The 22,275-nt window shown below is 44.8% G+C and overlaps 1 protein-coding gene and 1 long non-coding RNA gene across 3 annotated transcripts; one reads left to right on the top strand and one right to left on the bottom strand.

Annotated features, from left to right (window-relative positions):
- Positions 1-1,340: 1,340 nt before the first annotated feature.
- On the bottom strand, positions 1,341-8,755 carry Cln5 (ceroid-lipofuscinosis, neuronal 5). The gene is made up of 4 exons (NM_001033242.1): positions 8,504-8,755; positions 7,172-7,337; positions 5,559-5,784; positions 1,341-3,143 (listed from the first exon to the last, which is right to left on the bottom strand). Exons 1-4 carry the CDS (start codon positions 8,623-8,625, stop codon positions 2,632-2,634), a joined length of 1,026 nt encoding a protein of 341 aa, NP_001028414.1. The 5' UTR covers positions 8,626-8,755; the 3' UTR covers positions 1,341-2,631.
- Positions 8,756-16,484: 7,729 nt separating this feature from the next.
- Gm41236 lies at positions 16,485-19,017 on the top strand. Of its 2 annotated transcripts, none has more exons than XR_874912.1 (3): positions 16,485-16,615; positions 17,213-17,319; positions 18,755-19,017. It is a non-coding gene; the product is annotated as a predicted gene, 41236 (long non-coding RNA). The 2 variants fall into 2 exon arrangements; XR_874913.1 differs by lacking the exon at positions 18,755-19,017 and adding an exon at positions 18,024-18,090.
- Positions 19,018-22,275: the final 3,258 nt, after the last annotated feature.

The raw sequence follows: 22,275 nt of genomic DNA, 5'->3' as shown, positions 1-22,275 counted from the left end.
AGCAGGAGGTAGAAACTGGCCAGGCAGCGTAGGGTAGGAGACCCGAAAAGTAAAGGTTTTCCTTGGCTTAAAACCTGAGAATGTCCTTCACCCTCTGCAGAAGGGAGAGCCACCTTCCTCCCTAATGACCATGCCTGCCTGGGATTTGTAGAGCAGCACTCACTCACTGATGGCCGAGCCAATGGGCTCCTCCATTCCCCACGCTCTGGTTTTTGCTTTAAATCCACAAAAGCCTCTAGACAAGCAGTTCGTGTTATCCCAGAATCTCCTCCGCTACACAAGAATGGCACCTCTTTTAAGCTCCCACCTATGAGTCTGTAGTGAAACCCCTGGCCCATGAATTGCATTCTTTTGATTTACCTACAAGAACCTGGCCGCGGACTTTGGAAACGGAAGCAGTACTAAAGCCTTCAGAGTCGGAGACACCCCATTCTGCCCACTCACTTTGATTTCCCAATTACTGATTGAAAGAGGTTCTGAATCACGATACAGCGTTGTCTCTTATCTTGTAAATCTATTTCACAGCTTGATGAACTCTTGGGAAATCATGTGACTCGTGGCTCTGCCAGCACTACCTGACTCTCCAGTACTTTCGTTTCATTTCCTAACATTCTCTACAAAGAAACAAAATGCTTTTTCTTTTAATTTTTTTTTTAACTCATTCACTTTACATCCTGCTCACTGTCCCCATCCCAGGCAATCCCTCTTCCAATCCTTCCTGTCCCCTTCTCTTCTGAGCGGGTGGGGGCCCCCTGAGTACCCCGCCCCCAATCTCTTCCAGGCTGGACGCTTTGTCTTCCACTGAGGCCGGACAAGGCAGCCCAGCTAGAAGACCATATTTCAGGTACAGACAACAGCTTTGGGGATAGCCCCCTGATGCTCTTTAACACAGTAGAATCTAGCATGCCCCACACCTCCCTTGCTGCAAACCAAAGTCTGTGCTTTAGAAATGACAAAAATCTCAGCTTGTCACCTCAAGGCAGCTGGGAAATTCTACTTTTTCCATAGTAATTGAATACGGTTTAGATGAGTGTTGCCTGAGTTTAGCCAGTAGATAGTAGTGGTGTGAAGGTTCTTCACACCACATCCTGAAGACATTGAGGTCAAAGAGGCAACACTGTTGGGTTGGTACGGGTACTGTTACAGATAAACCAGAGGCAGTGGAAGATGGTTCCTTCCTTCTGTGAGGACAAGCCTGCCTCTTCGGGGTTGGCGGAGCAGTGCAGTGTGCGAGCGATCGTCCAGTCATCTGGGCTTGCTTTTGCTTTGTGGGGTTTATACTTTCAAACAATAAAAAGTAAATTCCTGGACAAATAAGATCAAAGATACAAGATGCAAGCCCTGGTTTTTTTCTTGAGTTTATTTTTTTTGTTTTGTTTATGTTTTTTATTAGACTGAACAATAACACAGACTGGTAACATTTGGTGCACAGATACCGGTCTAAAGGCCACAATCTGAAGAGTGCTGGAAAGCCTCCAGTGTATCCTGAGTGAGAACCTAATTCCAGGTCACTTTATCTTGCTAAGCCCTGACATCTGGGCCAGCAGATACGTAGATGAGACTTCTTAAGACACAGTAGTGTACTGATGTCTCAAGAAGCAGCCAGCTATTAGTAAATTAGGAAATTAATAACTGGCATGTTTCTATATTAAAAGACTTTTCCATTATTATGCTAGTGTTAGATAGGAAAACAAAATGAGTTCAACTGATCAAAATACAGGAGCTTGATAGCCTGTCTAATGCCCCTAAAAGCAACATAGCAAGCTAACAAAGGCCCTTGACAAACTTCTGTCCTTTCCAGGAAAGTGTGCTCTCTCTGATGATGGTGGGAGAGAAACCAGAGGACATGCACAGGAAGTCAGAAGGACACTTCACCTAGCCATGTCTGGAGCCAGAAGCTTCCATGGCCTGTACTAAAGAAGCAATGTGTACTGTGCCAGCTCAAAGTCTCAGCAATTACCCAGGAATGGATGGCCTGTACGTACGTCAGGCAAATTCAAGGATGGCAGTTTGTGTTCTTTTAGTCCCAGTGGACACCGTATATGCACTCCGTGTGCCTTCCTGTGCCTACATAGGTGCCCCCAATCTACATACTCCTGGTAGATGAATCACTTTAGAGGTAAGGACATAAATCTAGAGATGTTAAATTGCTTCTGTCACAACAGCCAGCTAGCCAAAAATTTTTCTGTATTTGCCATGGCTAGAGGCACTATTCCAGTAACAGAGTCCAAACAAGGTTTTAAAACCTTGTGAATAGAAAATAGACCTGGAACCTAAGGCGGTAATAACTATAAAAACAGCAATTCTTTAGATGACCCCCCCCCCAAAAAAAAACCCTTAAACTACGAAACAGCACTACTGTAACAGAAAAAGTAGCCCGAGAAAAATGCTACCTTGGGATCAAAGGCTCTCCATAGCTGAGATGGAGTAATTCTCAAATAACGATTACAACCCATTCACTTTGGCCAGTACAATTACGGTTTCTGCTACTCTGCAAGAGTCTTGAAATGTCCAGATACTGCACTTCCAACAGTGAGCCCCAGGGAGGGAAGGTGAATAAAGACACCACTGTAGACACAGCCCTGGAAGAACATGGATGCTGCTGTCTGGAGAGCAGCAGAGTGGAAGTTGTCACAAGTCGGTAAATGTTGTATGTCGGGTAGGTAACGGGGTTTCTTCGTATGTTATTTTGACAAAGGGGGGTTTCATTGGTAGAAACCAATACTCAAAGTTATAAAACAAGTAGAACTGTCTGTGTATAATCACTGTATCAAAAATTTTCAAGAAATTCATCAGAAAATCTTTGGTTGACAAATACGGTCTGAAGGGGCCATAAAATTTTTTTATGGCCAAAGCAAGAGTCTTGTTTCCTTTGGGCCCAAAAATAGATGTTTCATTTCCCAGGTAAATAGGCTCTCCACTGTAAAGAAATATTTTCGTATAGTTTGTTTCTATCTTCTTGAATTCTGTTCCAAATTCAGCCAATTTCTTATATGTCCTTAAGACAAAATTCGAACAGTCGTAGGACTCGAACCACGTCTGGGCCCCTTGTCCTGGGCCGGCTCGGACCGTCCATGTCTCATAATAAATCCCAGTTTCATTGTCCTGCTTCACCCACTCGGCCACTTTGTTAAATGTGTTTCCTAGTTAAGAAGAAAAAAATACCAACAACAAAATAAACTGTTTATAAAAAGTTCCAATGCCATTAAGACCAGAATGGATGAATAAGAAATACTTTTAAAACTTCAAAGCCCACAACAGGATTGCAAGCCTGGCCACGTTTTCTTCCATTCTTAAGGCCTTTGAACTGCAAATACAAGACACAATGGGGGTAGACAGAGGACTCCTAAAATTCTATACGTATTTAAGCTAAGGTCAGCACTACACGGAGAGTGTCAGTATACGTATACCGAAGCCATTCTTCTCTGTTCACATCCTGGCTTCAGAAGCAAAGGAGAAAAGAGAAGCAAGACCCAGAAGTGGGGAAAGAGGAAAGGCAAAGACAGTGTAAGAACAAGGGAAAGGGCAGATGGATGCTTGGTGGGAACAAAGGGCTGCTGAGGGAGCTGCTGCCCTGTCACAGCTAAGCGACATGCATCCTCTCTCACACACGTGAATACCAGCTACCCGCTTCCTCCTGTATTCTGCTTGCTGGGCTGCTACTGATAACGCACTACACAAATCCCTCTAACCCGTCAACCAAACTGGCCACTGTTTGTGCTGGCTTCAGACTCCTTGGTGGCTAAGGCTTCTCCTACCACCTCGAACCAGATCAGAAGAATCTCTCCAAATACTCAAGAGAATGCTGTTTTTTCTGCCCAGTGATGCTCTTACCAGGGCTTTTAGAGATACAACAGATCGAGGCCCCTGAATCTTACTACCAGCAAACCATTCCTGGGCTCCACCAGACTGAGTTCATGAAGAACTCATGTGCTGAGTGATCCCACTGGATTCCTTTACTACAATTAGGGCCACAAAACTGCAGTGTTAGAAAATCTGCTTTAGCATTGGAGGCCTGGCTCTTTGGAAGTCACCTGGAAAAGCTGGACTCCCAAACACTGTGTCCTAACATCCAGACAAGGTCTGGGGAAAGGGTGAATCACAGGCAAGACGAAGAACGCACTTACAAGCTTCAAATTCTAGAAATTAAAGCAGTTTACAGTAAAAGAATGATCAGTGTTTGATAGAATTACCAGCTTAAAGGAGAAGAAGAAAAGAGGTTATGAACTGGGTTGGGATGTAAGATAGAAGCCACTGGCTTTACTGAGTGTTGCTGAAAGAGATGAGCTTTCATGGTTGGGATAAGTGGGTCATGTGAATTAGAAAGTAGAAGGAAGGTCAGAAAAGTGGTGGCCGTGTTAAAAGATGGCAGGCTATTGGGCTGGAGAGATGGCTCAGTGGTTAAGAGCACTGACTGCTCTTCCAAGGGTCCGGAGTTCAATTCCCAGCAACCACATGGTGGCTCACAACCATCTGTAATGGGATCTGATGCCCTCTTCTGGTTTGTCTGAAGACAGCTACAGTGTACTCATATGAATAAAATAAAATACATACTCATATATGTAAAATAAAATCTGAAAAAAAAAAAAGACTGCAGGTTCCATTGTGGCCTGTTCCATCCAGCTCTGTGACCTAAGGAAAGTCTTAGCCCCCACCCCCACCCCCACCCCTACACACACTGAATTTTGAGTTAACACGTCTTAAAGTGTTGTGTAAAAACTAAGAAATAGCCAGATCTTTTCCTCCAGCCCTGGGATCATTAGCATCACAAAGAGTGCTTCCGTTCCAGCACGGTAGACAACCAACTTGTATAAAGTGAGGTTCACACACACAGTATGAGCTGGCCCTGAATTACCCAGAAGAGGCAATGGGCCAGGAAGGTCAATGTGATCCATGGTCGCGTAATAAGCTACCGATAAGAGTTCTGATGGCAAAAGAATCTGCAACATATAATGCCAGGAAGGCAAAATTTGCTGCGTCATCAACTTCCCAATACAAAACAGCAGAAATGTCCTGAAGTTCTTAAAGAGAACTGCCCGCAAGGCTCTCCTACAAGACCAGAATCCCACTTATTGTCTGGATAGCTTTAACCTGTATCTTAGTTTCGCCATCTGCACAATGGGGAGAACTGTAATGATTCTCTCAGGAGATGCCAGTAAGTGATCGAAGTGGAGTGCTCAGAAAAAAGACAGGCCAAGAAACAGCAAATCCTTAGTATTTCTCCCCGTAAAAATAAGTTATAACCACAATTCTTTTCAGACACAGTTAAGAGGCCTCCCTAATAGGGCATTTTATGGATCCCCTAACTGCTATCTATTTGGATTCCAATTTAGCTATACACAGCATCTGTTTCACTCATGTTTATCATGGACAGAGCAGATGAGCCTCGCAATTCCTAGCAAGGCTCTACATCAGGATCCAGTCGGCTCCGTGTGGAATGGAACCGGAAGTACAGACTACAAATGATCACCAGGAGGCAGAACATGGATGGCTGCGATCTCAGTGAAGGAATGGAATCTTCCACTTGCTCACTGGTACCGTCATCAAACCCTACTTACCGGATATGGTTGCAACGACTGACAGTGTCCCGTTTTCCTTCCAGTGTTTATCATCTATTCCTTCAAAAAAGCAGGCTGCCCCTTGGTTACACCAGAAGGGAGCGCTCTTGTCAGGCCGGAGGTGGGGAAATGTACAGTTGCCCAGCTGGAAAAGTTCATACCACTCAATTGTGTAGTTCTTGCCTGTCAGTGTGCTCCTGAATCCCACGGCGTCATGCATAAGTTTCTGTGTAGGGATAACACGTGTGAAGTCGTCTGCGAGGTAACCGTAGGCCCAGGTCACCCACGGGAGAGAGTTTGCTGCCCCACAAATGCTCACCATGCACAACAACCGCTCAAAGGGGCTATACTTCTGTGTCACTATCCTGGTGGTGACACCATGGCCCCTCAAGCTGCAGGCACCCATCACTTTTGTCCTGGCAACTAGGGCTCATTTCAGCACACATGTGAGCTGTGTAAGGACACTTGAAATCCTCTCGAAGCTAAGGAATATGGCAAACATGAAAAGCCTTTGGGACTGTTCCAGAGTGTGCCTGCCTCCCAGAGTGATTCACTGAGCCGGGAAGGGGCCTACAGCAGAACTTGGAGATCAAGAAGTGATTCCTGTCTGTTGTGACCTTCTTCTCATTCCTAGAAGCTGAGTATGCAAGGAGGGTTGAGATTGTTGCAAGGTAACCCCTCCTGAGAACACATGGACTGTCCAAGCCAACAGAAAGTCTGTATTCACAGGCCAAAGGGCTAACCTGGGAAACTTGTCCAGGTGTGTAGCCATGAGCCTTACCAACCTTGGCTTTACACACACACACACACACACACACACACACACACACACACACACACGGTTCATACATTTAGACACTTTCCCAGAATTCTTTACCATGATAGACTGAGTCTTTGCTCTTGTCTCAGCCAGGGTTGGGGTCTACATGCTGAGCTTTTAGGTCAGAAGGCATCAGCTGTGCTAAGGTCTGGGCGCCCACTGCAAGACTCTTCACAGCAAAACAGATGAAGGGCAGGGCACATGCTCCTCATGGCAGCCTTTGCTCTGTGTTTGAGACAGTGGTATCCTGTACCCCAGCTTGACTCTGGAATGGTGATGCTCTTGCTAGGACCTTCCAAGTCCCAAGATTACAGTTGCACAGCTCCATGCCGATCCAGTGGTAACTAACTCTTCCTGACTCCCAACATAAAGGTGCTAGGAACTATATCACAGGCTGCAGAGATGGCTGAATGGGTAAGGGTGCTTGTTATGCAAGCATGAAGACCTGAGTTCAAATCCCCAGCACGCATGTCGTACCTAAAAGCCAGTCATTTCCACTTGTGTCTGTCATCCCAGTGTTGAGGGCAGGAGTTGTCTCACTGGCCAACCAGTTTAGACAAAAATGTATGCTTCAGGTTCAGTGAGGGACCCTGTCCTAAGGGAATGATATGATGAGTGACACCCAGCAGCCTCCAGCCACTTGATGCTTGTGAACAGGTGCACACACACACACATAACCCGCACATACAAAGTTATCAATTAATATGACCTAGTAACCATTTGACTACTCATTTAAGTCAAAGTAATAGCTGAATTACTTAAGTAAAGCTACAAGATCAAGATGCATTCTTACAAAGTGTCCCAGGAGGTCTCCATATTTAAATTCCCAAATCGGGGCTTGTAGTCGTAAGACCTCGATGACGTCATTGTCCTTCATAACTGGGATGGGCGAGCCGGTAGGACAGAAAGTATACTTAGCTTGACAGTAGGGATCTGTCTTCGGACGGAAAGAGAAGCGCCTGGTGAGAAAGAGAACCATCCTCAGAATTGCTCTTCTAACAATCTTAACACGGGGACAAAACCTGATCTAACTTACAGCTATATACCAGTTGTCAGGTGGGAATGTCAATCGGGGCTTCTTTAGAGTCAAAAGACCAGTCAGCCTCCGTCTCCTGGTATTAGATAAAATACTTTGAGATTTACAATCTCTTTCTTGTTTTATTGGGTATTTAAGGTTTTTTTTTTCTTGTGAATATTTTCATGAAAACCAACCTCAACCCTAAACTTTTTTTTCTCTCATATATATTTAGAAGAACCAATTCATGAACAGAACACATGAATATTTAAGTTTGGCAACTGCTGGTTTTCACCAGAAATGCGAGGGCTACTATCATTTCCTGTTTTCTGTCCAGGGTATGTGAGCATGAAGATTCTGAGTTAAATTCCCTAAGACCGCACAGAGGATGAGCAAATGGGACCAGATTTGGTCTGCAGCCTTCAGAACTAAGAACTCCTTAGAGGAACATGCATCATGCCATGAACCCCCCCGCCCCTCATTCTGTTATGCAAAACATATGCTTTCAAAAGCTGCATCTCTTTCCACTTCACTATGCCCACGCCAGCCACCACTCCACCCACCCCTGTCCCCCGCAACCCCGAAGACCGAGCGCTTCTTGTTTCGCAATTCCCCACAGGCTGTCAAAACTTAGCTAAGTCAAAGACTGCGATCACCTCCTCAGGTCCGGAGCCCTACCTACCCTCCAGGTTGAAGTGGACCAACAAGGTGATCCTGACTAGCCTAGGGAGGAAATTCCCCGGGTCAGTCAGCTAAATTCCCCATTTAGCTCAGTAAGGACACAGGGGAGCAAGCAGGCTCCCTGTAAATTCTCCCCAAATGTTATGCAATGGCAGCTAACGATAAGGCATGAAATAATTGCAGTGTTTAAAACATTTTAACCTGCTCTCCAAGTCAGTAGCACCTAAAAGTCACTCCGTGCAGTGATGTCACTCTCCATTCCTCCCAGGACTCTGAACTGCCCAGAACCGGTGAGGATCCCCGAGTTGCCAACTATTTAGGAACTATGCTCTTAGTGTCGCCCGCCCTGTGCCCTGCGTCCCCGGGCGCGCTAAGGTATCGGATCCGCCCTCTCCAAGTCCCCTCCCCGCCCCGCTCCGTCTCACTCACTTGTAGGGCACCGGCCAGCGTTGCCCAGACGTCGGGGACGCGCCCAGAATCGTCGCCAGCCCGAGCAGCGCCAGCGCGAGCGCCGGGCGCCAGTGCGCTCCACATGGCCCCCCGCGCAGCATCCGCGGCTCCCTGAGATCCCGGAGGCTCCGGGGCCCCGGCGTCGGCCTTGCGTGCGCGCCGCCGCGAGGAGCCAGCCAAGCACCAGCGCCGGCTTGGCCGTGTGACCTCCGGGCGCGTGACGCCTCCCCTGTCCCGGCCGGGGCGGGGCGCCTCTGTTCCAGCGCGCGTGCGCTGGACGCTAAAAAGCCCTGTCCTCCCGGAAGGGTGAGACTGGTACTGCAAAACTCACTCCAGCCTGGTGGATGTGTGCTATGCCTCTAGCGCAAAGGTGCTTTCTGCCCTCCCCGCAGCCATCACCAGCCAAACCGTAACAACAATAAAACACTTATGAACTTTCTTGACCCACATGGCCCAGGCCAGTCTCCAACACAAATCTTCTGCTTGGAGACACTGGGTGCTCAGCGGAATTAAAAAATGAGGACATTACAGGAAATGATTGCCCTCTCCTGGCCTCTCTGAGAATGTTGCAAAGATCAGCAATGACAATATGCTTTCCGTGCTGCCATCGGCATCACCAGACTTGGACTGCTCTGCTCCGGTTCTGTCCTCTGCCACACTTAGTATTATCCGTGACTCTTCAAAGCTTAAGACCGACCAATAGAGCTAGGTTTAATCCATTTATCCTCCGGTCCTCCTTTGTCCAGTAAGTGTAAGATTGCTAAGAGCATCACGCCATACGGAATCAGGCTGTTCAGGCCACTGCACTGAGTGATGGCAACCAAGATCACTCACGTACGCTGGAGATGAGACTGGAACAGGCAGTATTTTGGAGATCTCCTAGCAAACCCACTATGTGTATGCACATAGGAGCTGCATGAGGTCTGAACTACAAAGCGAACACGGGATCCTTTTTGCTTGCCAACTCTGAAGCTCAAGAAGAGATAGAAATGTCAGATCCAGAAACCCTTTATCAAAAGTTTTGGACCTATCTGGGTTGTAGTGTGAGGCTGATATTCTCAGAGATTCCTCTGCCAAAGGTTCTAGCTGTTTCGTCCTTGCTGATGTATTTTCCAAAAGGAAAAAAAAAAAAATTAAGTCTGTAAATTTTAGGAGACAAAGTTTCTCAGGGAATGAAAAAAACAGGGTGTCATCATGATACTTTAACGTGTCCTAGCAGGTGATGGCTGGCTTTCTCTTTTTGACTTCAGGATGATAACTAGCCAGGCAAACGTGTTAAGTTCAAGCTCATCTTTGCTTTCTTATTTATAACTCTGTGAACTAAATAAATCACTATTCTGAGAAGGGTTTCCAGGTTGCTAAAGGTTCTGTCAAACACGACATGCTTTTTTGCTTCGGACACACCAATTTTCTAACCACATTTTAATGAAAGAGTAATGATATTTTAACTAGGTTTGTAGGCCTTAGATATACTCACCTGCTTTATAGGTGCTTAACTGCCCTAAACAAATACATCAACTGTATTGTAGCCTCTAATTTCAGATTTTTCTTAACAGTTTTTCTTGCCTATCACAGCATAATGTCAAAGATGCTACAATAGGTCAAAGGTGAGTTTAAAGGTTCAATTTAGGGTTGAATTTAGTAAAGTTAGAAATTGTAATAGTCACTCATGAGGAGAATCGATGGGGGCATCTGTTTTATTTTTTAATTATGTATGTATGTATGTATGTATGTATGTATGTATGTATATATGTATTATTTATGTAGCTGTCTTCAGACACACGAGAAGAGGGCATCAGATCCTATTCCAGATGGTTGTGAGCCACCATGTGGTTGCTGGGAATCGAACTCAGGGCCTCTGGAAAAGCAGTCAATGCCTTTCACCACTGAGCCATCTCTCCAGCCCCCGGGGGCATCTGTTTAATGTATGACACACATGTATGATATGTAAACCCCTAATTCAAAATCAAGAAATTTATAATTTACAATCTTTGACCATTTGCATTGATTCTTTTAGAGTAGTCTTTAAGCTTGAACTGAGTTACTGAATATGAGTTTTTATTTTCATTTTGAACAGTTATGAGTCTTTCTCAAGAAAACCAGCTTCATAACAAACATTTCTCTCTTTCTTACATGATTTGATAAAACATGTTGTCTGGACATGGAGGGACATCTGAAATCCCAGCACTCAGGAGGCTGAGGCAGGAAGATCTACAGTTTGAGACAGTCTGGTCTATAGAGCAATACCTTGTCTCAGAACAAAACCTAAAAAACTGCAACAAAGAAACCAATAAAAGTCCTTTGCTCGGACTCTGACTGCGCTCCTGCACTGTGCTTCAGCAGGCCAAACTAAAATGGAATTCTTGTGCTATCTGTGTGTAAACAAAGTGATTTAAAAATTTTTATGTGTATGCGTGTTTTGCCTGCATGTATGTCTATACATCATGTGCATGTAGGTCCATGATGTACTCAGAAGCCAGAAGAAGTCATCAGATCCCCACAGGACCCCTCTGTGAGGTGAGGTCTGGGAATTGAACCTGAGTCCTCTGTAAGAGCATCCGGTGCTCTCAGCCGCTGAACCTAAACAGTCAAATTATAAAGAAACGAAGAAACCCCCTAAGTTGGAGATTTATAGCAACCAATCAAAAAGAGACTTAAAGTCTGTCGATGTACTACAACAGTCTTTGGTGGTGGTTAATCTTCAGGGCCAACTTAACTACACTAAAAATTTCCACAGAAAACACACTTCTGAGTGCATGTTTGAGAGTGTGTCCAGAAGGTTGGACTGAAGACAGAAGACCCACGCTGAGTGTGTGCAGAACCATGCTGTGGATTTCTTCCTGGACTGAATAAGGAGAAAGCAGGGTGACCACCAGCATTCATATCCCTCTGCTTGGTTACTGCAGTGGCCATATGCCTCATGCATGCATCACCACCATGCCCCCTGCCATGTTAACTATATTCTTAAACCTGACCCAAAATCAACCCTTCCTTCCTTGCGCTGATTCTGTGAGGCACGTTATCATAACAGAGCAATCGATGCATCCTCTCTATCTAAACTCTTCCAATAACCTGATGTTACTTTTTGGACTTCTGTTTTCATTCTCCTGCCTTAGTTACCTTACATAAACCTGTCTCTGTGCCACAGTAACAAATCTAATCTATTTTAGTTGGGGTGCTGGCCAGTTTATGGCTCCCCAATAAAAGCCAAATTTGTGGATATATGTACAAAGTTTGCTGGTATAATCTGATGAATTTAGCTTAAAATTGAATTCCAATACACATAATGGTTCTGAAAGTCTATCTCGGGCCTTAGAGAAGATAAGTTAGAGCCTTTACCACTGAGCCACACCTTATCTTAACTACCCATAACAAAGAAATAAAGGGCACAAACCATTGGTCAAACAAAAGTATGTTAGTGTCAAGGTTTTGACAGAGATGGGATTTGCTAAACATACCCTACAACAAAGCTATGCTGAAAGTGTTCCTTTCTGAATTCGGACCTAAGTGGTGTTGGCTTAGAGCCACTGAGCAGATTTTCAGAGTCCTATCAGGCAGTGACAGAAACAGATCTGACCTCCAGAGCTCAGGACCAGACTGGAGAATGTTGTTTCCCATACCCGCTAGTCTTTATTCTCCTTTTCCTAATGATATCCATCGACACAAATGTCGATGCTGCTGCTCTTCCTTCTACTTGCTATCGATGTCATATGTACGTCTAATCTGGGCTTCTGGCACTAACATTCAGCCATGTGAATCTCATGCCAGGTCAAAGGCTAGAGGCAGCCTTCCAGGTGAGCCACCCACCAGATGTGCAGCCTTCCAGGTGTGCATCCTACCACACATGGTTTTGAGCAGCTCAAGTTAGACTTCTGCTTGGGTGTAGGTTCAGGTTGTTACTAAACATTGTAAACATAGGGTCACAGTGAATTTCTGCTGGAAGACATGGAGCTAATAATTTAATGGTCTGATAAAAAGCATCATTCCCGGAGACTGCAGATTTTATTAATAATAAAAGAACAAATTTCTTCCATATATCTTATGTACAGAAGAAATATAGTTTGTTCTAGCCATATGAAACAAAACAAACAAAAACCAAATTAAATCCATTTGTTACCGTTTCCTGCGGTCATATGAAAAAAATGAGACTTATGTCTCTGGAATTATTTTTATTGTGAGACCCAAAATACAAATACAGAGTGCAACTGCATATTAGCCAATACTACTTTTTCAAGACATGGGACTGTTATAAGACTATAAGGCATTCTTTGCCTCCCAGTTTTGGTGAAGATGAAACAGAGGCCCTCCTGACTCTGTATTCTTAGTTAAAAATACTTCAAGTTCCAGATTTGGAAATTGAGCAATTCAAATTTGTATTGTGTAAAATTTAAAAAAAAAAAAAAAAAACAGAAACAAAAACAAAAACAAAAAAAACCCAAAGACAAAACTGAAAATTGATTGTGTATCAATACTGACATTATTCTTTGAAATAAGTTTCGTGGAAGTTACTATCTACTAGTCCTACAGAGAAGAGAATCCATTTATTACCTTTGCCATTTATTTTAAAGATTATGGTCCCTGACCCAAATCTTAAAAGCTAGTTTATGCTTCTCTGGCGCCCTCTAGCCACAGAAGAGAAAATGACAGGCCTCGTGGAGTCTGTAGTGGGGTTCACTTGGCGCTCAGGGAGCAAAGCTGGAGGCCTCACTCAAGCTAGAGTTTGCGGGCACTCTGTACTTTACCCCAGCCCCAGCTGCCGCGATGGGGCACTCGCGGGCCCAGATGCAGAGACCCCAGAAGCCTGCTGGGGTGCAGGATACTGCAGCCAGGCCTCTACCTGGCAAGCTTCACTGGCTTGCAAAAGTGACAGCCAAGAGCAAGTGCAGGTGCATCTAGGGAGGCTGGACTGTGACAAGGCCCTTGGTTTCTGAAGGTGAGGAGCAAAGCATACCTGCTGCTGCAGCCCCACCCACATCTTCTATTTTTCTCTACTTTGTTCTGTTGACTATAGCCAACACTTGGCCCACTGCCCAAACCCTTGAGAATTGAACTTCAGAGATTAAAGTGGGTAGAAAGGGGTGCAGGGTCATTAAGGGCACAACCAGAAACCATTCCCTGGCACATTTCACAGCCGACCACATACAGCCCTCTGTCTCCTCTCTGCCAACACCTTTCCTCTTTTCTTTCTCTTCCTTCTGTTTCTTTTTGGTGAACTACACATAGCATAAAGCTCACTGCTGTAACTGTTTTAGAGGTGTAAGATCCAGTAGACTACTATGCTGCCCCACCACCACCACCAGTGAGGTCCAGAGTTTTTCCATTGGCCCCAAATGAAATTGCATTCACTAAACGATGACTTTGTCTTGCTTCTTCTGGGTAATTCATAAACAGAGCCATGCTCATATTCATATGTGTGTGTGTATACACACACACCAAATATATATATATATATATATATATCAAATATATATATTTAAAAAATATACACACACACATATATATATAAATATATATATATACCAAATATATATATTAAAAAATATATATATATATTTGGTGTCTAGCTTCTTTTTTTTTATTAGGTATTTTCCTCGTTTACATTTTCAATGCTATCCCAAAGGTCCCCCATACCCACCCCCCCAATCCCCTACCCACCCACTCCCCCTTTTTGGCCCTGGCGTTCCCCTGTACTGGGGCATATAAAGTTTGCAAGTCCAATGGGCCTCTCTTTGCAGTGATGGCCGACTAGGCCATCTTTTGATACATATGCAGCTAAAGACAAGAGCTTCCGGGTACTGGTTAGTTCATATTGTTGTTCCACCTATAGGGTTGCAGTTCCCTTTAGCTCCTTGGGTACTTTCTCTAGCTCCTCCATTGGGGGCCGTGTGACCCATCCAATAGCTGACTGTGATCATCCACTTCTGTGTTTGCTAGGCCCCGGCATAGTCTCACAAGAGAGAGCTATATCTGGGTCCTTTCAGCAAAATCTTGCTAGTGTATGCAATGGTGTCAGCATTTGGAAGCTGATTATGGGATGGATCCCTGCATATGTCAATCACTAGATGGTCCATCCTTTCGTCACAGCTCCAATTTTTGTCTCTGTAACTCCTTCCATGGGTGTTTTGTTCCCATTTCTAAGAAAGGGTAAAGTGTCCACACTTTGGTCTTCGTTCTTCTTGAATTTCATGCGTTTGGCAAGTTGTATCTTATATCTTGGGTATCCTAAGTTTCTGGGCTAATATCCACTTATCAGTGAGTACATATTGTGCGAGTTCCTTTGTGATTGGGTTACTTCACTCAGGATGATACCCTCCAGGTCCATCCATTTGCCTAGGAATTTCATAAATTCATTTTTAATAGCTGAGTAGTACTCCATTGTGTAAATGTACCACATTTTCTGTATCCATTCCTCTGTTGAGGGGCATCTGGGTTCTTTCCAGCTTCTGGCTATTATAAACAAGGCTGTTATGAACATAGTGGAGCATGTATTCTTCTTACCGGTTGGGACATCTTCTGGATATATGAGAGGTATTGCGGGATCCTCCGGTAGTACTATGTCCAATTTTCTGAGGAACTGCCAGACTGATTTCCAGAGTGGTTGTACAAGCTTGTAATCCCACCAACAATGGAGGAGTGTTCCCCTTTCTCCACATCCTCGCCAGCATCTGCTGTCACCTGAGTTGTTGATCTTAGCCATTCTGACTGGAGTGAAGTGGAATCTCAGGGTTGTTTTGATTTGCATTTCCCTGATGATTAAGGATGTTGAACATTTTTTCAGGTGCTTCTCTGCCATTCGGTATTCCTCAGGTGAGAATTCTTTGTTCAGCTCTGAGCCCCATTTTTTAATGGGGTTATTTGATTTTCTGGAGTCCACCTTCTTGAGTTCTTTATATATATTGGATATTAGTCCCCTATCCGATTTGGGATAGGTAAAGATCCTTTCCCAATCTGTTGGTGGCCTTTTTGTCTTATTGACGATGTCTTTTGCTTTGCAGAAGCTTTGCAATTTTATGAGGTCCCATTTATTGATTCTTGATCTTCAGCACAAGCCATTGCTGTTCTATTCAGGAATTTTTCCCCTGTACCCATATCTTCAAGGCTTTTCCCTACTTTCTCCTCTATAAGTTTCAGGCGTCTAGCTTCTTTCTCCAAGACTATGTCTTCAAGGCACACATTTGTAAATTTCATTGTATTAATGTTTCCACAAACAAGTGTACAAACACGCAGACACGTGTGACCCTGTTTTTTATTGCTCTGTGTACATGCCTAACTCCTAATTCTATTGAAAACACTCATCCTCATATATGAGGTCCTCATCAGAGAAACATCTCCTTGCAACAGATGGCGATCATTAAGGAAAACCACAACTGATCAAAGTGACTGTGTGGAGCCCAGTCCCATCTGACACATCCACAATACAACTACTGCACCTCAGGGATCACCATGGAAGACGGGGTGGGACAATTCCTAGGAATGACATGGAAACCACACCCTGGATGTCTTCTTTCTTCCTTCCTTCCTTCCTTCCTTCCTTCCTTCCTTCCTTCCTTCCTTCCTTCCTTCCTCCCTCCCTCCCTCCCTCCCTCTTTCTTTCTTTCTTTCTTTCTTTCTTTCTTTCTTTCTTTCTTTCTTTCTTTCTTTCTTTCTTTCTTTCTTTCTTTCTCCCTCCCTGCCTCCCTCCCTCCCTCCCTCCCTCTCCCTTCCTTCCTTCCTTCCTTCCTTCCTTCCTTCCTTCCTTCCTTCCTTCCTGTCTCTCTCTCTCCTTCTTTCTTTCTTTCTTTCTTTCTTTCTTTCTTTCTTTCTTTCTTTCTTTCTTTCTTTCTTTCTTTCTTTCTTTCCTTCTTTCTCTTTCTCTCTCTCCTTTCTTTTTTCCTACTTCTCTTTCTTTCTTCCTTCCTTTCTTCCTTTCTTTCTTTCATCTTTTTCCTTCTTTCTTTTTTTCTACTTCTATCATGTTTAATGTTCCAAATAGATTTTTAAAACTGGTCGAGTGCACCCTGGATGTCTTAATGATGCCGTAACAGGACGTGAACGAGAGCAACACTGATAGTCACGTGACCGTGGGAGGAGGAGGATCTCAAAGAGCTACAGGTAACAGGAATGATAAGAGCAGGAGAGATCGGTGTTTGTTTGTTTGTTTGTTTGTTTTCCCCTCCAGGGCAGATATTGGTTTCTCCCGGGTAAAGGACACCTATTGATTATTCAATGTCAAGAAGTCAGCCCTGAATTTTGTATTCGTATTAATAACACTATAGAGCCCAGATGCCTTCATGTAAAACAACTAAGGAAAGAGAGGCTGAGTATTTGAAAGAGAGCAAATGAGGTATATGGGAAGGGTTGGATATCTTAATTTAAAAAATAAACAACTACATACAAAGCAGACCTATGTGTTTATCTATCGATCTCTCCATGTAAAATCCACCCTTTTGTGACCATCTAGTCTCCTTTCTTTCTGGAAGCTAATGCATAGCTCTAACTTTCAATTGCTCCAGAGGGCACTTCCACGTTCTACCTTGTGGCTGGATTGTGATACTTACAGCTGGTGTGGCTGTGAGACATTCAGAATTATTTAGTGTTTCTGCTCCATTTACTTGGGTGTTTTAATACATGCATATCTCTCATTTTGAGGGCGAAGGGACTTATTCTCAAAGCCAACCAGATACACCTCTTTCTTTACTCATTTGAAAGTGAGCCGTGTAGAAGAGGAGAGCCACATGTGGGAGAGCCCGTGGGGACACATGCGCAGGATTTGGCAGACTTTAACTTCCCTGCGCTTGCTGCTGCTGCTGTACACGGTGAGTTAGCCTAAAGCTGTGAAGTATTTGTTTAAATTGATGCTCATTGACTTGAAAACCATCTTCTGGAAAGTGCTACCTGCTCGCTTGCCATTTTTGGATCCTTCTCTGTCCAGCCCAGGTCTGTAGTACTCTGACTTTGCTGCACCTGAGAACCAACTGGGATGCTAAAAAATAAAAATAAAAAAATAAAAAATTTTTTTAAAAAGGTGGCTCACAACCATATGTAATGGGATCTAAAACCCTCTTCTGGTTTGTCTGAAGAGAGCAACAGTATACTCACATGAATAAAATTAAATAAAAATGTAAAAATCCTGTGATGCCTAGCCCTCCCCTGAGACCAGTTACATAAACTTTCTTGGACAGAAACCTATAATAATGCTTTCTGATGAACCCAAGGGGATGAATTTCCCAGTGCTACAGCTGACAGACTCCCGCTTTCTCTTGGCTTCCAAACCCAGCTGGAGAGGATGCATGCTATCTCCTGTAGATGCTGTCCCAAGTGCATAACAGTGGTGACGTGAAGGCCACACCGAAGCCTCCGGGCTTTGGAAATCACATGAAACACTTGTATTTTGGGGGCCCTTTCTGTGCAAGCATCACTTTTTGATCTACGATGTCACTTCCTCAAATAAAAGATAGATTTGTAAGTGTTTTAGGTACTTTTTTTTGGCTTATTTACTTATTTTCTTTATTTGATGCAGGATCTGACTAGGTAGTCCCGAATAGCCTGGAACTCACAATGTAGATGAAGCTGAAAGAAAACTTGAGACCTGTGATTCATGTAATTTATGTCAAATAGACCAAAGAGTTGTTTGTGAGCTTTGAAACCTGGGGCTGAGAACATAGCAGAACAGGCCAGGACATGCCCGGACAGGCCTGTCGTTAAGACATTCCTGAGGCTGCTTGGCCATAAAGATAAAGAGAATGACATGTCCAGACTGGCCCAGCGCCTCCCTATCTCCCGCCCTTCTGACCTAAATTAAATGTTATCTGCATGTACAGTCTACTGATGCTTAAATGGACCAATCATGTGAAACCATGCCAATTCCTCCCCCAGCCCCAGCCCCAGCCCCAGCCCCAGCCCCAGCCCCAGCCCCAGCCCCAGCCCCAGCCCCTTTTCTATAAAAAACCCCTAGCTTCCAAGCCTCGTGGTCAAATCCGCTGTCTCCTGCGTGAGATATGTTTCGACCCGGAGCTCTGCCATTAAACTACCTTGTGTTTTTACAGCAAGACAGTCTGTTTGTTTGTGATTCTTGGGTGCACGCCGAATTGGGAATTGAGTGGGGGTTTCCCCACTAGGTTCTTTCAAAGCTAGTCTTGAACTCATAGACATCTGTCTCTATAGTCTGCCTCTCCAAGTGAGAACTGGAACTCGTTATGATGTAGTCGGTCTTGTCAATTCTGAGAGATCTCTCTATGTGGGCATTTCCAGAGAGGATCAACTGAGGTCGGGAAGACATACAATGGAAAGCCTCAAGTCTGGGAAAAACTCGAGTGGACCTGCCTGCCTACCCTCTCTTTCCTGAGCGAAGGGGTCTGTTGCAGACACGGCCTTCCTTCGGTGGCGCCAGATGCCAGCTTCCAGGAACTTCAAAGGGGTGGTCTCAACACCAGTGACAATCCAAGAAGCCCAGACCTTCAGCGCCTGCTCGCCTGGGGCTGTGGATACAGGGAATTGAACCCAGATTCTTTGAAGAGTAGTGAGTGCTCTTAACTGCTGAGCCATCTCTCCAGCCCACTCCAGTTCTCATTATTTTCATTCTACATATTTATGGAGTGCAGTGTGGCAACTCAACACGTGTATCTGGTGTAGAAATCCTGTAGCCTCCCACAAGGCTGAAGCAGGCTGAGCCAGAATTTGACCTTGCTGCCACTAGGGGGATTATCTAGGGTGGAGCCTTCCTCCCTAGATCACTCTATTGTTCAAACAATGTTGCTATTCCTCTTCAATATACTGCTACCTGCTGAGAGGCCACGGATCTATTCCGGAGACCACGCCCTATCCTACACGTCATCACTTGCAACTGGTTCCAGGCTCCAAGAATGTATTGGCGGGTATGGGCTTACCCTCTCCTTTATAAAGCGTGTCCGCCGTTAAAAATTTGAACCTTGAGCAGACTAGCATGTCTTGGTTCCATTATTTCTCAACCCGCCTAGGTTCCCTCTTTTCTTTCAGCTCCAGGTTGCCTCCCAGGCTCGAACCCAGACATGTGAACCGCTGGCCGGCTTGCAACAGAATCCTATCACCTCCCCTCAGTTTTTGACTAAAAATCTGGCTAGACTCTTCTCATCAGCTGCCTTCATTAACCCTGGCTCCTCCTGTCTTCCCTGGTGGGGTTAGAGTGAATGACTTAGAAGGCCATTGGCTGGCAGAGCTGCACTATTCACAATCCTGTGGATGGTGTAACCCTTCCTGGGTGACAGAAAGCCCCTGAGCTGTGGCTGCAGCCTGACAGCTGTACACTTCCTGCTTTAGCCTTAGTAGTCTGGACTGTGATGTAGAAAAAGAGAAGCAGGGGGCTGAGTTTCCTGACAGGCAAGAAGTTTCGCCATACTTTAGCCCTCCCTTCCTTTCCACATGTAAACATAACTGCTATTCTGTCAGCATGACCCATTAACTTTTATCACAGAGCTAGAGAGCATTAGGATAGGTCTTGGGTGGGTGTGATGATGACGAAGAACTGTGTTTTAAGGTCATAAGAGCTGGTGCCCTCTTTCAAAATACGCTGGCTCTCTCTGTAAGAAAGAAAATTTTGACCTAGTAAATCTTTTGTATAAATTAAATCATGATTGCTTTAACTATTTCCCTATGATACTTGGGGATTCATTCGTCATTTACCTTCTTAGCTGGGTTTTTAAAGGAAAGCTTGCTTACAACTGGTTGTTATGTGTGCAGGGTCTGAGAGCTTCTGGTCCCAACACTGCAGTGCTGAGAGGCAGAGGAGACCTGAGACTTTAACCCTTCTCACCAGCAGGCTGTCAGATGCCCAACAACCCTTCTCTCTCCCTTAGACTGCTCTCTTCTGATAGGTCGAGGATCCTGGGCAGGATAAAATACATAAGTAAACCTCAGAGGGATATGACCGACGACATGGCGCTGAAATACGTATCCATGACAAGGGCCCATTGGCATACTGTTTTTAGTGAGAGAGGTAGGAACGGGGGTGTTTTACAAGTTTAGAAAATGATGTCTTCGAGGAAATAATTGGAAGAATCTCTTGAAGTCAAATTATCCTAGCTCTGACCAAATAAACTTCATACTCTATGGCTTCATAGGCACTTCAAGTATGATCTCTGTCACCTCTGTCACTGAAATTATTCAGTCCGTGCATTTTCTGCCTGAGCATGCCTCATTTTGAGCTGTAACTTGCCCCCCACCCCCCAAGACAGGGTTTCTCTGTGTAGCCCTCTGGCTGTCCTAGAACTCACTCTGTAGACCAGGCTGGCCTGGAACTCAGAAATCTGCCTGCCTCTGCCTCCCGAGTGCTGGGATTAAAGGCATGCGACACCAATGCCCAGCTGAGTTGTCACTTTTAAAAACATTGTCCTGCCACATTTGGGACAGATGGGCTCCTGGCTCCTTTGGACCTCCCCCTGGAGATCCAGAGGTAACTAATTGCTGCTTGCTTTGTGATATAAGCTCCACTAAAAAGCAGGGAGAATTTACGTGTGGCGGGGATGTAAACTTTTGAGTTTATGAATGGCTAGAAGGCTGAATTAATTTTTGCTATCTTATGTTCACATAAAGTCATGGCATTTTTAGAAGTTATGCATCTTACATTGCTTTTACAGGCTGAACAGTTAGAAAGAGTTGGTGCCCAGAATATCGTAGGCACTGGACTAGATGCTAGCAAAACACTCAACTGCTTGGGAAATATACCAAAGTCTTACTTTTTGTCCACTATCAGATGACATTTTCTTCCTTTCTTTAATCTGTCTGTCTGTCTGTCTGTCTGTCTGTCTGTCTGTGTGTCGGTTTGTGCATCTGTTGTGTGTGCATGTGCACCTGTGTGGACCAGAGCTTGATACTGCTGATGTCCACTGCTCTCCACTTTATTATGAGACAGGATGCTTCACTGAACCTGGAGCCCACTGGCTTGGCTACGCTGGTTGGCCTGTGAATTCCCAGGTTCTTCCTGTCTCTGCCTCCACAGCGCTGGGGTTACAGGTGCAGGCCAGCATGCCTGGCTTTTCCTGTAGATGCTGGAGATCTGAACGATGTTGATTGCCATGGGATGCGGCGAGCTCTTTACCCAACAAGCCACCCACTACCCTTTATTCTCTCATTTCACGTAGGGCTGAAGACAGAATCAACAACATCGTTTTCTAAATGATTAAAAAAAAAAAATAATCCCAAAACGTGCAGTTGTGGTGGCTTTCCATCGGTGCGGAAGGATGTGTGTGCACACGCTTGTCACATCCCCGGCAGGAATGCTGACTCCCCCTTAGTTTGACTCCCCTCTAGCCTTGCTCTGGGCTGGCCCCTGCTTGAACTCACCAGGAAGCTACATTTCCAAGGTGTCCCAGTTGTATCACAGCCCAGGAATTACGGCTTCTGATTGCATTAAGGGAAGGATCTGAACACACTCAGACGCTTACAGCCACACCAGGATGGGAAGACAGGCACAGATACAAAGGTGGCTTCTTGTCCAACCACACTAGAGTGTCGGCTCCTGGGAACTGGAGGCTAGACCTGTTTCATTACCCATACTTGGTACATCCCTTGGCAAATGTGAAGTCCTCACTAGCATGTGTTAGTTAAATGACAGGCTTGCGTTTATCCGTATTTCCTGACGAGGTTTCCCATACAAGCTACTGTCGACCTTATAATGATACATATCAATGAAGCAAGGGGACTAAAACACTGATCCCCAAGTGGAAAATGATCCAAACCACTTAAGTAACAGAAGCCCTATCCATTGTAGGGCTCTGATCGTATGAAACCTGTTGAAA

Source organism: Mus musculus, chromosome 14, assembly GCF_000001635.26.
Source record: "Mus musculus strain C57BL/6J chromosome 14, GRCm38.p6 C57BL/6J".
NCBI lineage: Eukaryota > Metazoa > Chordata > Mammalia > Rodentia > Muridae > Mus > Mus musculus.
This window is presented reverse-complemented; position numbering and strand designations above follow the sequence as displayed.